Genomic DNA, 12270 nt, shown 5'->3' on the forward strand with positions numbered 1-12270 from the left:
CTACTAATTGAGGAGGAAAACCAAAAAGGGGGTGGCCCAGAGTCTGGAGAAGCAAGTGTCTCAAGAAGTAGAGTGTCAATGTGTCAAATGCTACAGATGGACCACGTATAATAAGACTAAGATTTGCCATGTAGATTTCATTGGTGATCTTGACAAAAGCTGAGTCAGTGGATTATTGAAGACAGAAGATCGAATAGAGTAGGTTCAAGAAAGAAGAGAAGAGGAAGAGAAGTCAGCAAATATGGACAGAATGTAAATGGCACTTCCAAGTTTTGCTATGAAGGGTGCAGAGCAATGGAGAGGTAACTATAGGCAATCTAATATCAAGGGAACTTTTCTTTTCTTTTTTTTTAAAAAGATGTCAGACAGTACTGTCTGTTTATATACTGCTGGGAATGAGACAAAAAGGAAAGGAAAAGCAATAATGAAGGAGGAGAGAAAAGGCAAAGTTGTTGCAACAATGTGTTCCTGAGTATATGCTCATTAAATTTTTACTTTCTCTGGCAGGGACTGTGCCATGGGTGTAGGTTTCTTGAATTTGGGGTGATTGGATATCAAAGATAGACCCTTGGTCCAGGAGAAAAGTGTAAACCCCAGCAATTTTTGTATAACTAGGGTTAGTATGGCTAGGATTAGCTAAGAACCAGTAGTATTTCCTATGAGGGGGGAAGTTAATGGACTCTCAGGCAATGATATCTAACATTAAATTTTTATTCTCTTGATCAGTGTTCATATGTCCTTCTAATGATGTCTACTTTTTTGTAAAGTCAGTCAAACACAGGAGTTTATATTGCCAGTGCTTTGGAGCCCTTGAAAAGAAGAGTCTTTGTCAAAGTTTTGGGGAAAGGAGACTGGAAAGATCTGCCAGCATGAAGAATTCTAAACAAGATGGGGAAAGAAAACTAGAGCAGTGGCACAGAGCTAGGGGTGCCCAAGAGGCAACCAAGAATAAGGTTTTTGGAACCTATAAGCACATTCTGGAGGATTCCCCAAAATACTTAGGTTAGGGACTGGACTTCTTGCATTCGCACAGGGTTGGAGCTTGGATTATGGTTACTTGTACATTAAAACAAATAAACAGAAGGCTTGAAAACATGGAGATACTTTGGTTCCAAGTGTGGCAGCGGTCACAGTGAGGGTCTCATCTGCATATCTACCTGGAAGTCTGAGGCACCAGGGAAGGCTACCCAGGAGTTCTATTGTCATCAGGATACTCAACCCTGGGAACAGGTGGGGATTTGTCCTAAGTCCTTGAGAGAGACTCTGAACACTGAGGAGCTATAATAAGCTTAGTGTAAATCTGAACTGCTCTCCTAAATTAAGGGGTAAATATAATTCAAACGGGTGGGAATTTTCTTAGACCTTAATTTTCACCTAATAAAGCATTCAGCCTTTTTTTTTTTTTAAAATCAGTCAGCTACCCTTGTAAGTACAGTATTATATTATAATCCATACTTTTCAGATGATAAAATTCCACTTCAGCAATGCTCATTTTCCCAAGATTACAAACCTGGTAATTGCAAGAGTGATTAACATCCAGAACTGTTTGTACCTCAAACCGATGATATTCTCACTGCATTATCCTCTTAACACAGATCAAAAGACAAGAATTGTGTAGAATTACGTTTAAAGGACAAATAAAGTGGCCCAGGGGTAAATACCAGGAAGTGTATATTTAACTTTCTATTAGATATAGACGCTTTGCTGTCCTTAAAGTGATCATGTTCCTGACTTACTAATGTAGGAAGGCAGGGATTTGGGGAAGCAGGAAGATAAGACCAGAGAAGCAAATTTCTTTCCCCTCCAGCATAGCTTCCCACCTAAACCAATGCTGAGTAGGATCAGGGGGGCAGTGCAGCAGGGAACCCAGTGTGAGGGAAGCTTGCCTCCCTTCTACCCAGCTTTGAACCATCTAAGGACTGAGGCAGCATCCACAATTCTAGCCCTACCTAAGAAAGATAGCCCTTATTTCCACCTGCTGTTTTAATGTTTATTTCTTAATGGCTGGAGATAGTTCATTCGTTTTTTTCTGAAGCCTCCATGCTCTCCTATAAAGGTGACTTTGGCTCCCAAACTACATAATCAGAGAAATAGACAATCTGTGAAGTACATACATAAGCTTGTGAATTAATATGCCAGCCTCTTTTTAATAGATACAATCTGCATCGTATATTCAAAATTTGCCTAAATGGAGATTTATTACAGTAGATAACAGATTATTAAATCCTTGAGGGAAGGATCGCATCTTTTCATCTTTGTATCTCTGTTGTCTAAACAAATGCTTATTTGTTGAATGAATATTTATTGAAGGAACAAATGTTATAAAGGAACAAGCCTCCTTTCTGAATTTTCCCTGCAGCTAAGAGCCTGCTTGCTTTGAGATGAGTGTTTTACCAATTTTTCTTTCTGATTCTTCCCATCCTAATCCAAAAACCACCAACACAGTCTTTGGTAGAACGATAGTATCACAAGACTTTCTATCACACTGCATCTTAACTGCCTTTCAAATGACAAGAATCAAATCAATCGTCAGATTAACTTCTACATGGTTATGTAGGATTCTTTTTGTCATATTTTTTGTTGTAACCAAATCAGCAAACCACTCTTGAAATGAACTAATGACTTAAATTATCTCATGTTATAGAATCCAATGTTAAAAACAGTCATAAAATATAGATTGTCTTTTTTGTGTGGGTCTGCCTGTAGCCCAGATCTGAATCTTCCAGAGACATTTCCACACGGAGAAGAATTGTTTTTTAAAAAAGGACAGTTTAGAGGCCAATAGAAAGCTTGCAGTCTTACCCTGTACAGTGAGAAAGCTTTGTGTTTTTGAAAGACCTTTTCAGCCTTTCAGTTTACCATTTCAAAAAGATCTTGAAGAATCCTCTAGGAAATTTTCTATATTTAGATTTTTTTAATCCTAAAAGAGGAATTTCCAATCTAATGATACATTTGGGTCAGAATATATTGTCCAAGAAAATGAAACTTCTTTACTATGTTTTATATTATAAACCTTCTTTAAAAAAAGTTTTATACTACACAAATTTGTCTGCAACATTCTTAATAAGTGTAAGCAATTAAGTTATGTTATGTCTATAACTGCATATTATTTTAGAGTTATTTATTGGCAATACCCTTAAAATGGCACAGCACAAATCATCCTTGTTTATGTAGGTGTGCATACATATCTTAAATTGTAACAATATTGCCAGATTTCTTACTACCTTGAATTCTTAAGAGCCACACAATTCTATATTTAATTAGACTACATTTTTACAACCTGAACTGAATCCTAATCTAGGATATCTTCTTCCAAAATTAATGAGGATTCTGTAGATAACAGGTTAGAGTTTCATTTTGTCCTTCATCCAGCTCTCTCACTGACTCAGGATGAGTAAGTAACTAGGGCAGATAATAATATTATAACTATTATTCTTCAGGTGGAAATAAAAGTAATTAAAACTCACTTTTCATTTTATTTTAACCCAAGTGAAACATTCCTGAGCCAAACCTATAAGCAATATAACGTTAGTTACTTCTCCTTATTCCTTGGGAATCATAGTCTATGACTCATATTCTACATACCTGGGAAAGTAGTCATCGGAGTACGTGTATGTTTTATCTGAAAGATATTCAAAATAGACAAATTAAAAGAAATTTTGACGTACATGTCTTAAACCTTCTAGAGCATGCTCTGAGGGGAGCTTAGCCTCAATGCCAGTTAACATCTTTAATCAAGCCACTTGACCACCACTGTTTGAACTAGGGATAAGGATATTCTCTGATTTGGGCCAATCAGGTTCTCTCTTGGTAATCTGGAATGAAAACATGGTGCAGCTTGGCAGTAATGCAGAGCCCAGCTGTGTGGCCATTTCATGCAGGGAAACACCAAGCGGAGTACACTGGAAACCTGTCCCTGCCTTTTCTGTGGTTCCAGCCTGTTGTGGGGCCTGGCTGTACTCTCTGCCTTCAGGTTCTACGAAACACCTCTGCTTCCTTCTGACAGATTTCCCTATTTGCCCTTGCTGGTTTGGTTAGGCTTTTCTTCCTTATCAAGAAAAAAAAAAAAAAAAAAAAGTCCCTAGAAGACACTTCTATTTATTTACTTATTTATCTAATCTTGGAGTGCCCATTATCATTTCTTGCTATGTGACAACAACATCATAAAAATAATGTTCAGGAAGTTCCTCTGGTCATGATTACATTTCACCCACATGGTAAAAATAGAGAGGTAAGGAGAGATAAGGGTTCTAGGGAGAAGAAATCCAGAAAAGGTTGGCAACACAGTCTCTAAAAGTAATCAAAACAGTAGAATGGCTCTTAAGGGAAACAGTATGCTGGTCTGCAAAAACCAGACTGACCGGAGATTTGATGTAAGATTGTAAAATCATGAAAAAAGTAGGGGTCAAATCTCAAAGTATCCACTGTTGAACCTTGGAGGTGGTGGTTCAAAGGCAAATGAAAGGAAGTATTTGTACTTCAAATTAAATATGTGTATTCAAAATTGGAAAAAAATAGTTTCAAGAAATTTTTAGAGAGGCAATAGGGAAAATTAAGAGAAATTCAGAGTTCAGTTTTAATAATTAAGGTCAAAATTATGAAGGAGTGTGTATTACTGGTTTCTCAATAAATTTTCTTTGAACTGAATTGTTGTATATAATATGATATTTATTATATTTTGATTGCATTTTATTAAACCTGGCATTAAATAAAAACCAAAATCTTGCAAAAGCTATCATATGAAAGTAAAGCCCAGTATTATCTAAGTCTCTGACAGTGACTCAGAGACAATAGCAATCAAATGGTGATCTTTCCGTTTTAACATTTGGAAAACACTGTGTGTTGGTAAGAAACTGACAAAAATGTTTCCCAATAATTGAGCAAGTCACCAAACAACTACAAAGACTATTTTTAGTTAGATTTATGTGTGACAAAGTTGTTATTCTCCAGAGAGGTCATTAACTCTTAGAGAAACATTAAATAATGTTTCAAACAAATTATTAAAATCACCACATTGGAGGGCCAATTGGAGGGTTTCTTCTAGCCCACAGTCAATGTCTTACCATGGACTGCATCTAAAAGATGCAGCTGTTTTCAACTACCTTCGGACTAGTTTTGTGAATATGAATGCAACATGGATGTGGGGAGAAGCCTAGAGAAGTCTACTGTTGCACAGTAGCCACAAGTTAATGGAAGCCCAGCAAAATCAGAAAGCTTGAGAAATGTAAAAAATATCAATAAGCATAGGAATAAAAATTAGTTAATATAGATTAGAAAATTGTTAACTGGAAAATATAAAGTATGTATTGATTTCTTTTTATATGAAGTACATGTTTATACTCAGGTCATTAATTATTATTCAAATTTGTCTGGAATTAAAGTGCATACACAAGAATTTAGCCCACCTGTAGCCTGAGGTATCATGGAACAAATTCAGGGTTAGGAATCAGAAGACACTGGATTTGGGTACCAGTTCTTCAATGCATTTCATTGCAAATGAACATGAAAATCATTGCAAAACTGATTCTTAGTTTATCAATAAAATAGTGTTAATAATGCCTATATCATGGAGTAGATGTGGAAGATAAATGAAATAATTTATGTAAAAACATTTTAGAAAATGACAAAGTTGGTTATCAATATTATATTTCTAAATCCATATCCTGCAGCAAGCCACGTTTAATTGTGCTGATTTGAATTACGAAGTTTCTTCATTAAATAGATTAGCTGAAAAGTAGTTGATATAATTTAAATGCTATTTGAAAGATAAAAAAATTATAAGTAAAGCTTGATTTGAAATGAAATAATCAAACCTCACCTTTTGCAAGAAGATTTTCACCAATTGAGTAGTAAATTCAAAGAAAAGATAAAAACAAACAAAAAATAATGACAGTACTTAAATAGAATTAAAAAAACTAGATATGGAATAAAAATGTTTCTCCAAACAGACCAATAGTTCTTAAAGATAATGTGGATTTTCCATTTGGAGGTGCTTAGAGTATGAATGATGGTGCCTGGAAAATACACTGCTGTAATATGTAAAAGGATAGTTCTATAGAAGGAAAAGGAAAATGTATTAGCAGCAGAGAAAAGCAAATAAATAAATAAATACTTAAAAGATTTAGACCAAAAAGCTTTGTGTGAAAAAGGAAAGAGAAACAACTATATAAAGGCTACAATATAATAATGCGATGCTTAGGTGGAATGAAAGGGAACTAAAACAATGTGAAGAAGGAGAAAATAAGTAATGGGTAAAGGATATTACACATCAAAACCAACTGTATTGAAGAAGCCCCCTGAAAGGGAACCTTAAAAGTTTGAGGTCACCACATCACACTACTCTTAAAATTTAAATGTATAATCTGGAGTGGGACAGTCAGTACTTGCGTGGTTTTAGTTTTACAGTACTTACCATAAGAAGTGTGATAGAATATGATCTCTTTCAATAGAGGTATAGCAGTCAAAGGTTTAGAGGTTACAGCAAAGGAGAAAGGTCTGCAAGCTCAGGCTCCCGAAAAGAGCTTGCTCTGTCCTCAGGCCTTATAGGTTTATTTAAAAGTAACTGGCATGATTTAAAACCTACTTAAACATTTCAGTTATATTTAATAAAATCAAACACAGTTTTTTTTATTATAAAGCAGTTATGTTTGCAAGACTCTGTGTGAGAAAAGCTGGGTGAGTTTTCTTAATCCTCTCTTGTGATTCAGATATAAACACTGTGGTCAGGTTCATGGTTGAAAGGGTGTGAGCTAACATTTTCTTTTATGTTTCCCCTTTATAGTGTTCACTCTTCCATGTGCGATACATAACAACAAGAAACAAGAACACATGGTTTGAACTCCATAATACAAATTTTATGATACATTTTTAATGTGAAATATGTGGCATAATTTTCTAGCAAATAGGAGATACACTGATAGGACTTTGATGTATGAGCAAACCATGCAGTTCTTTATCCTTCTCAAAACAGAGAGGAAAGCTTAGATAATATTTTGGGGACTTAAAGGAAGAAAAAGTGAATGCATTCCTATCAGGAAAAGAAATAAATATAATCCTAGTAAAGAACAGATTTGGACAAAGAATCACATACAAATGAAAGATTTATTTGGGGGGAAGGAGGACTCCATTTCAAAGCTTCTACCTAGCCCTGCTACAGAAAACATCAAGGAGTGGCTTATCTTGTCTATCTGATTGAATGTGTAGATACTGCACTGTTGCTGGGATAGAGATTTTCTTTTTTCAGCTATTTAATACACCTGCAAAACTTACTCACTAACTGTTTGCCAAGGTAGAGTCATATCTTGCAAGTTTCTTAGCCGCAAAGAATAGCACAAAGATGTAGAAATAAAAAGCTACATAAGGCCAGATGCAGGGGCATTGTGTACACAGACCAAGGGGCAGAAAAACTGGCTAATATGATGCAATCTCTTCTAGTCTGTCTGTCCAGGAGAAACAAAGCAGTGAGGAGTCTTCAGGAGGACTGAAAAGGAGTCAAACAGTTTGCAGAGCTAATCCCAAATCCACTTGGAATCTTTGGGTGAGCAAGAAAGACAGTGCTGTTTGCTTATATGAGGTAGAAAGGATGGGTCATTAGTAATACTTGAGTGGTTGGGAATGGACTGCAGAGAGAAAAAGGGAGATGGGATAAGAACAAAGGGCCTTATCTGGCAACAACAAACACTGTTCCAAGGCTAATCTTAAATTTGCACGTCTATAAAGTGCAAGACCCAGGGTAATGTGCTCCGCCTAAGGAGTAAAGATCGAGTGAAGTCTCAGTCTTTTTTTGTTTTTTTTCTGGATCCATGAGCTCGGGGGTGAGCCTACCCATGACCCAACCCAAGTCCCGGTGGTGGAAGTGGGTGGTACCATAATTCCTAGCAGCTTGCAGGTCTAGGGTATTCAGGGTGGGGTGGGGTGTGGGGGAAAGAGGGTGTCCTAAAAGGATGGGAAGGTGCACATGAGGGTATGAGATAACACTCCATCCCTATACTTGACCCAGTGCTGAAAATTGTGACTCCCCTGCTGGACACTTCATCCTGCCTGGAGTAGTCAGACAGAGTCTGTGGGACCTGGCTCAGACCTGGGGAAGGGCGTAGTGTCTTTGGCTGGTGGGAGTGATGGCGCAGTGCAGCAGTGAGGGGCCTGAGCATCAGGGGGCTGTGGTGGAGACTGGAGCACTCTGGCATGTCTCCACTCCCCTCTCTCTAGGTGTCTTTTTCTCCCCCTCCCACTGGCGTCTCTGTCTTTTTCACCATCCTTAGAAAGGGAGAGGCAGGGCTCTGCTGCAGGGCAATCCACTGGGCTCATATGCATCTGTAGGGCATAAGATCACCATGAAGGAGTCAGTGAGGGTACAGAAAAGGGATGTGTTCGAGAAGTCTTTAGCTCTTTACTGCTCAGATAAATTAATTGGAGACAGACTAATATTTAGAACCAACTCCATGGAAGCCTACAGAAAACTCTCTAAAATGAACCTGTATGTTCACAGACTTGAACACAACCGTTATCACTAAAACTCAGGTTATCGTACAGACATGTTAAATAATAAAGAGACGGGGGCAGGAAATGGGATGAGAGCTGGAGAGGGCTTAGAGAGTTTAAGGATGGTGGGAGGGGTGAAAAAGCCAGAGAAACTAATGTTCACTGAAATAACAGACATTAAAATTAAATGAAGCCATAGTAAACCTCTAACATTTGTGGAAGGAGTGAAAGAAGGAAGCACCCGGGCCACCAGGAACAGTGACGTGGGCTGTACCCTGTCCAGGACCCACCTACTAAATCCTCAGCCCTGTGCTAAGGTATCTGCATACTTCTCACAAGAACTCCATGGTCTAGATAGTATTTTCCACATTTTGTAGATAAGGAATCTGAGAGTCAGAGAAGTTACGTTCCTCAGACAAGTTCTCCCAGGTAGATATTGAAAACAAGAGTTCTAGTACAGGTCAGCTTGACTTCAAAAGCCGTGATTTTAAAAACAATTGAGGGAACTGAAATTGATTTTTAAAAGTACATCAATAAATGTCATTCACAATTTCCTGTTTTTTTTTAAGCGTTCTTTCCCACTCTGTTGATTTTAGGCAATAGAGTCAGGTATAGCATGCCTGGGTTTGTACAATTAGAAAGAAGAAGAAAAAAAATCTGCCTTTGTAAAAAAAGAAAAGCCCACTTTTTTTTAGTTAGGCAACTGTCTTTTAACAGTGGTCAACTAATCATCACAAGCAAATAACTCCCCCCAAAAGTTTGTATGGTAGCAAAACGGTATGAATATGGGTAAATAAATTCCAATACACAAACAACCAAAAATGAGAATTGGAAAACCTATTCACCTTGTGTTGTAATAGACTGGTACAGCCAAATAGTTCTGGGCAGAAGTAATAGGTCAGTAAAATTAGACCAGCCCTGGTCTTGATCACATTGATAAAAAGTGATTTAAACATACATATTCCCCACAATTCAATGCAATCATAGGGCTGAAAAAAAGGACTATTTAGGTTGAAAGTAAATAGGTCAAATTTGCTAAATAAAATTTAAGTTAAACAGTTGGGTTTACATTAAACACATAAAACCGCTTGTTCCCTGGCCCCATACACATCTCCAGAGGATTTCGGCCGGAATCAAGCAAGAGTGAAGTACTGGCTCAGATAAATTCTTGTCCTGGTTTCCACCTTAAATTATTTCATCTCTTACAGCTCTCAGTTCACCTTTTACTAATTCAGGTGACAATATTATCTGCATTCATAAAATACTTCAATAAAATAATTGAAATGTAGTCATCTTAAGCTATTATACAAAGAAAAGTGCTACTCTTAGCTCTCTTCTTTCTATAAAGGAAGGAAACTTTTTAGAAGATGTCTGATGGGTCATCTTGCACTGACATATAAAGTTTGTTAGTCTGAAAAATATTTGAAAATAAAAAATAACTACTGAAATCATTGCTAATGAAAATGTGTTGCTTACCTGGAATTTCATCTTTGGCATAGACATGATATAATAGAGAGCCTAAACGAGTGTTGGGTTTCTGGCTGAGGACATTGGGTCAACAGTGTAAAAGGAGCATGTGCTGGTGGAAACTGTTTTAAACAGATAATTAGAAAAACTGAGCACTTATCCTTGATTTTGGTATTGAATAGATGTGAGACCTCAGCCATGTCACTTCATTTGCTAGTGACTCTCATCTTTGTTTTTCAAATCTGTATGACAATAATGCCTTCTTCATACCTTACATTAGCATTATCAACACTTAAGACACTCTTAAGCGGATCAAGGACTCTCTCTGGAATCTGACCATTGTTCTAATTTAGCTTCATGTACTTTTACTTGGACACATGTACTTAACTTAGTTTTGTTCACTTTGCTTTATTTATTTTCATCTGTTTAAAGAAAATGTATTTACCTTTTCTTTTCTATTTGTTTACCACTTAAATGTCCTGCCCCCAAGAGTTTTTTGGTTCTAGAATATTAAGAGCACTCCAAGAAATAGCTGAACTTTCATTCCTCCATTCACCCGTCATTGTGTTCAGCATACATACCTATGTTGAGTGCCTACAGTGTGCAAACATTGTGCCACTTGATGCGCACCACACTAATTCAATCATGGCACAAGAGGGTGAAAGCCACGTGGTTAATACTTCTGCCCAGCTTAATGGAAAGAAAAGCTGTCGGTGGCAGATCCTAGACTCTGGGAGTGTTTGATAAAAAGCCCGTGGTTCAGTCTATTGCTTTTCCAGTTCCCTTCTGATCCCAACCAAGCCTGCTGCACTCTAGAGGCCGACCGTTGCTGAGAAGTTTGAATAGACTCGTGTGGAACCTTAAAGACCTAGTCTTCACTCTTCTCATCACACACCAGAAAGAACCTTTACAGATGCTCCAGAATAGGCTACAATTTCATGAGTTGTTCAACTGGAGGAGGAAGATGGAAAAATACATTTTCCCAGGATAATCCCTTCCTACGCTGTACCCTCTAGTAGAGATAAAGCTAAAATTGGGAGTCTGTTTACATTTCTAACATGATTACATGTTTAAATTAAGAGAGCCCTCAGCGTGAAAAAAAAGTACCAGATAGATTTTCTACAGATAAAAATATCTTACTGAATAACATTTCATAAAATCATCTTATTCTGTAGGTTTTCCAGTGACTCAGTATCCACTCAAGCAGGTTTCATATGGCTATTTCTGAAAATGTCTTACCTTGTCGCTGCTTTTCCACATAGTGGGAAATGTTGAAGATAAGCGATATAGTCAGAGCTAAACCCAAGAAGGCTAGAATTGCCCAGACATAAAACTGGCATTCAGAGTTTTCTGTGAACAGAAGAAAACACACGCTTAATATAGTAGCTGCGTACTCATTTGTTTTGAGCTAGGTATTCCCACAATTAAAACCACTGTGTTTATTCACAACAAAGGACAAATCTCTGTCAAGAAATTAGTTAGCATTGACAGCCAAAGGCTTTTTACAGATTTCAAAATGGGTATTCAAATTCCCACCTGGGTAAAAGGAAGCAAGTGTCCCACATTCTTAGTAAAGATGAAATGGAAGACATTTTTAGTCTAGCTACTAAGATTTGACAAATAGTGACAGGTTATAAAAACTTTGGTTCAAAATTAAGAACTTCCATATTATGCAGAGTCATAATAGGCTATACTTTTCCCGTTTCTTTAATCCTTTGTCTGTAGTCATATTGATTCCATGCTTTCATTATTATGGAGAATCACTTATCACTTTCTACTAATCCCAGTACTGTAGGACACTGTGTGTTGGGATAAAACAATAATACTGGAATAATAGTAACCCAGTTTTGTCAAGACTGGCCATAAGGAGTTTTCTCATACTATTTAGAGCTCCATGAGCAGATAATGGAGGGTTGATTCTGCTCTTCCCCTCTGCGAAGGCCTCTTTTTTCATTCCTGAGCTGTAAAGGGGGTTTTGTGGGATATTGCCTGTCAGTTGCCCTTGATTATCTATGGCAATCTTTACACATACATGAGTGACTACTAAGATAATTAGCCTAATTACAAATATATTTGTAAATATATTATAAAATATGAGATATAGTTACATACATATATAAAATTCGGCTAATTATCTTAGTAGTCATGTACCCATGTGAATACTGACCCCAGAAAAATAACTTGTGATTGTATAATACTATATATTTATGTATTCAGTCAGTATCTCTTCTGTGCCAGGAACTATGCCCTATATTAGGGAATCAAAGGCAAAGAAAACAGAATCTTTGCCCTCAAGGAACTCTGTTTAGTTGGGGATGTGAA

General features: G+C 37.0%; 1 protein-coding gene across 1 annotated transcript in view; it reads right to left on the reverse strand.

Annotated features, from left to right (window-relative positions):
* The window catches only part of TRAT1 (T cell receptor associated transmembrane adaptor 1), a 51148-nt gene that overhangs the window by 12902 nt on the left and 25976 nt on the right, over positions 1-12270 (reverse strand). Inside the window, exons 2-3 of the mRNA XM_019923318.3 lie at positions 11188-11298; positions 3586-3622 (exon numbers count right to left, since the gene is read on the reverse strand). Coding sequence (XP_019778877.1) covers positions 3586-3622; positions 11188-11298 — 148 coding nt within the window. The remainder of the gene's footprint in view (positions 1-3585; positions 3623-11187; positions 11299-12270) is intronic.

This window comes from Tursiops truncatus, chromosome 4 (genome assembly GCF_011762595.2).
Source record: "Tursiops truncatus isolate mTurTru1 chromosome 4, mTurTru1.mat.Y, whole genome shotgun sequence".
NCBI classification, from domain to species: Eukaryota; Metazoa; Chordata; class Mammalia; order Artiodactyla; family Delphinidae; genus Tursiops; species Tursiops truncatus.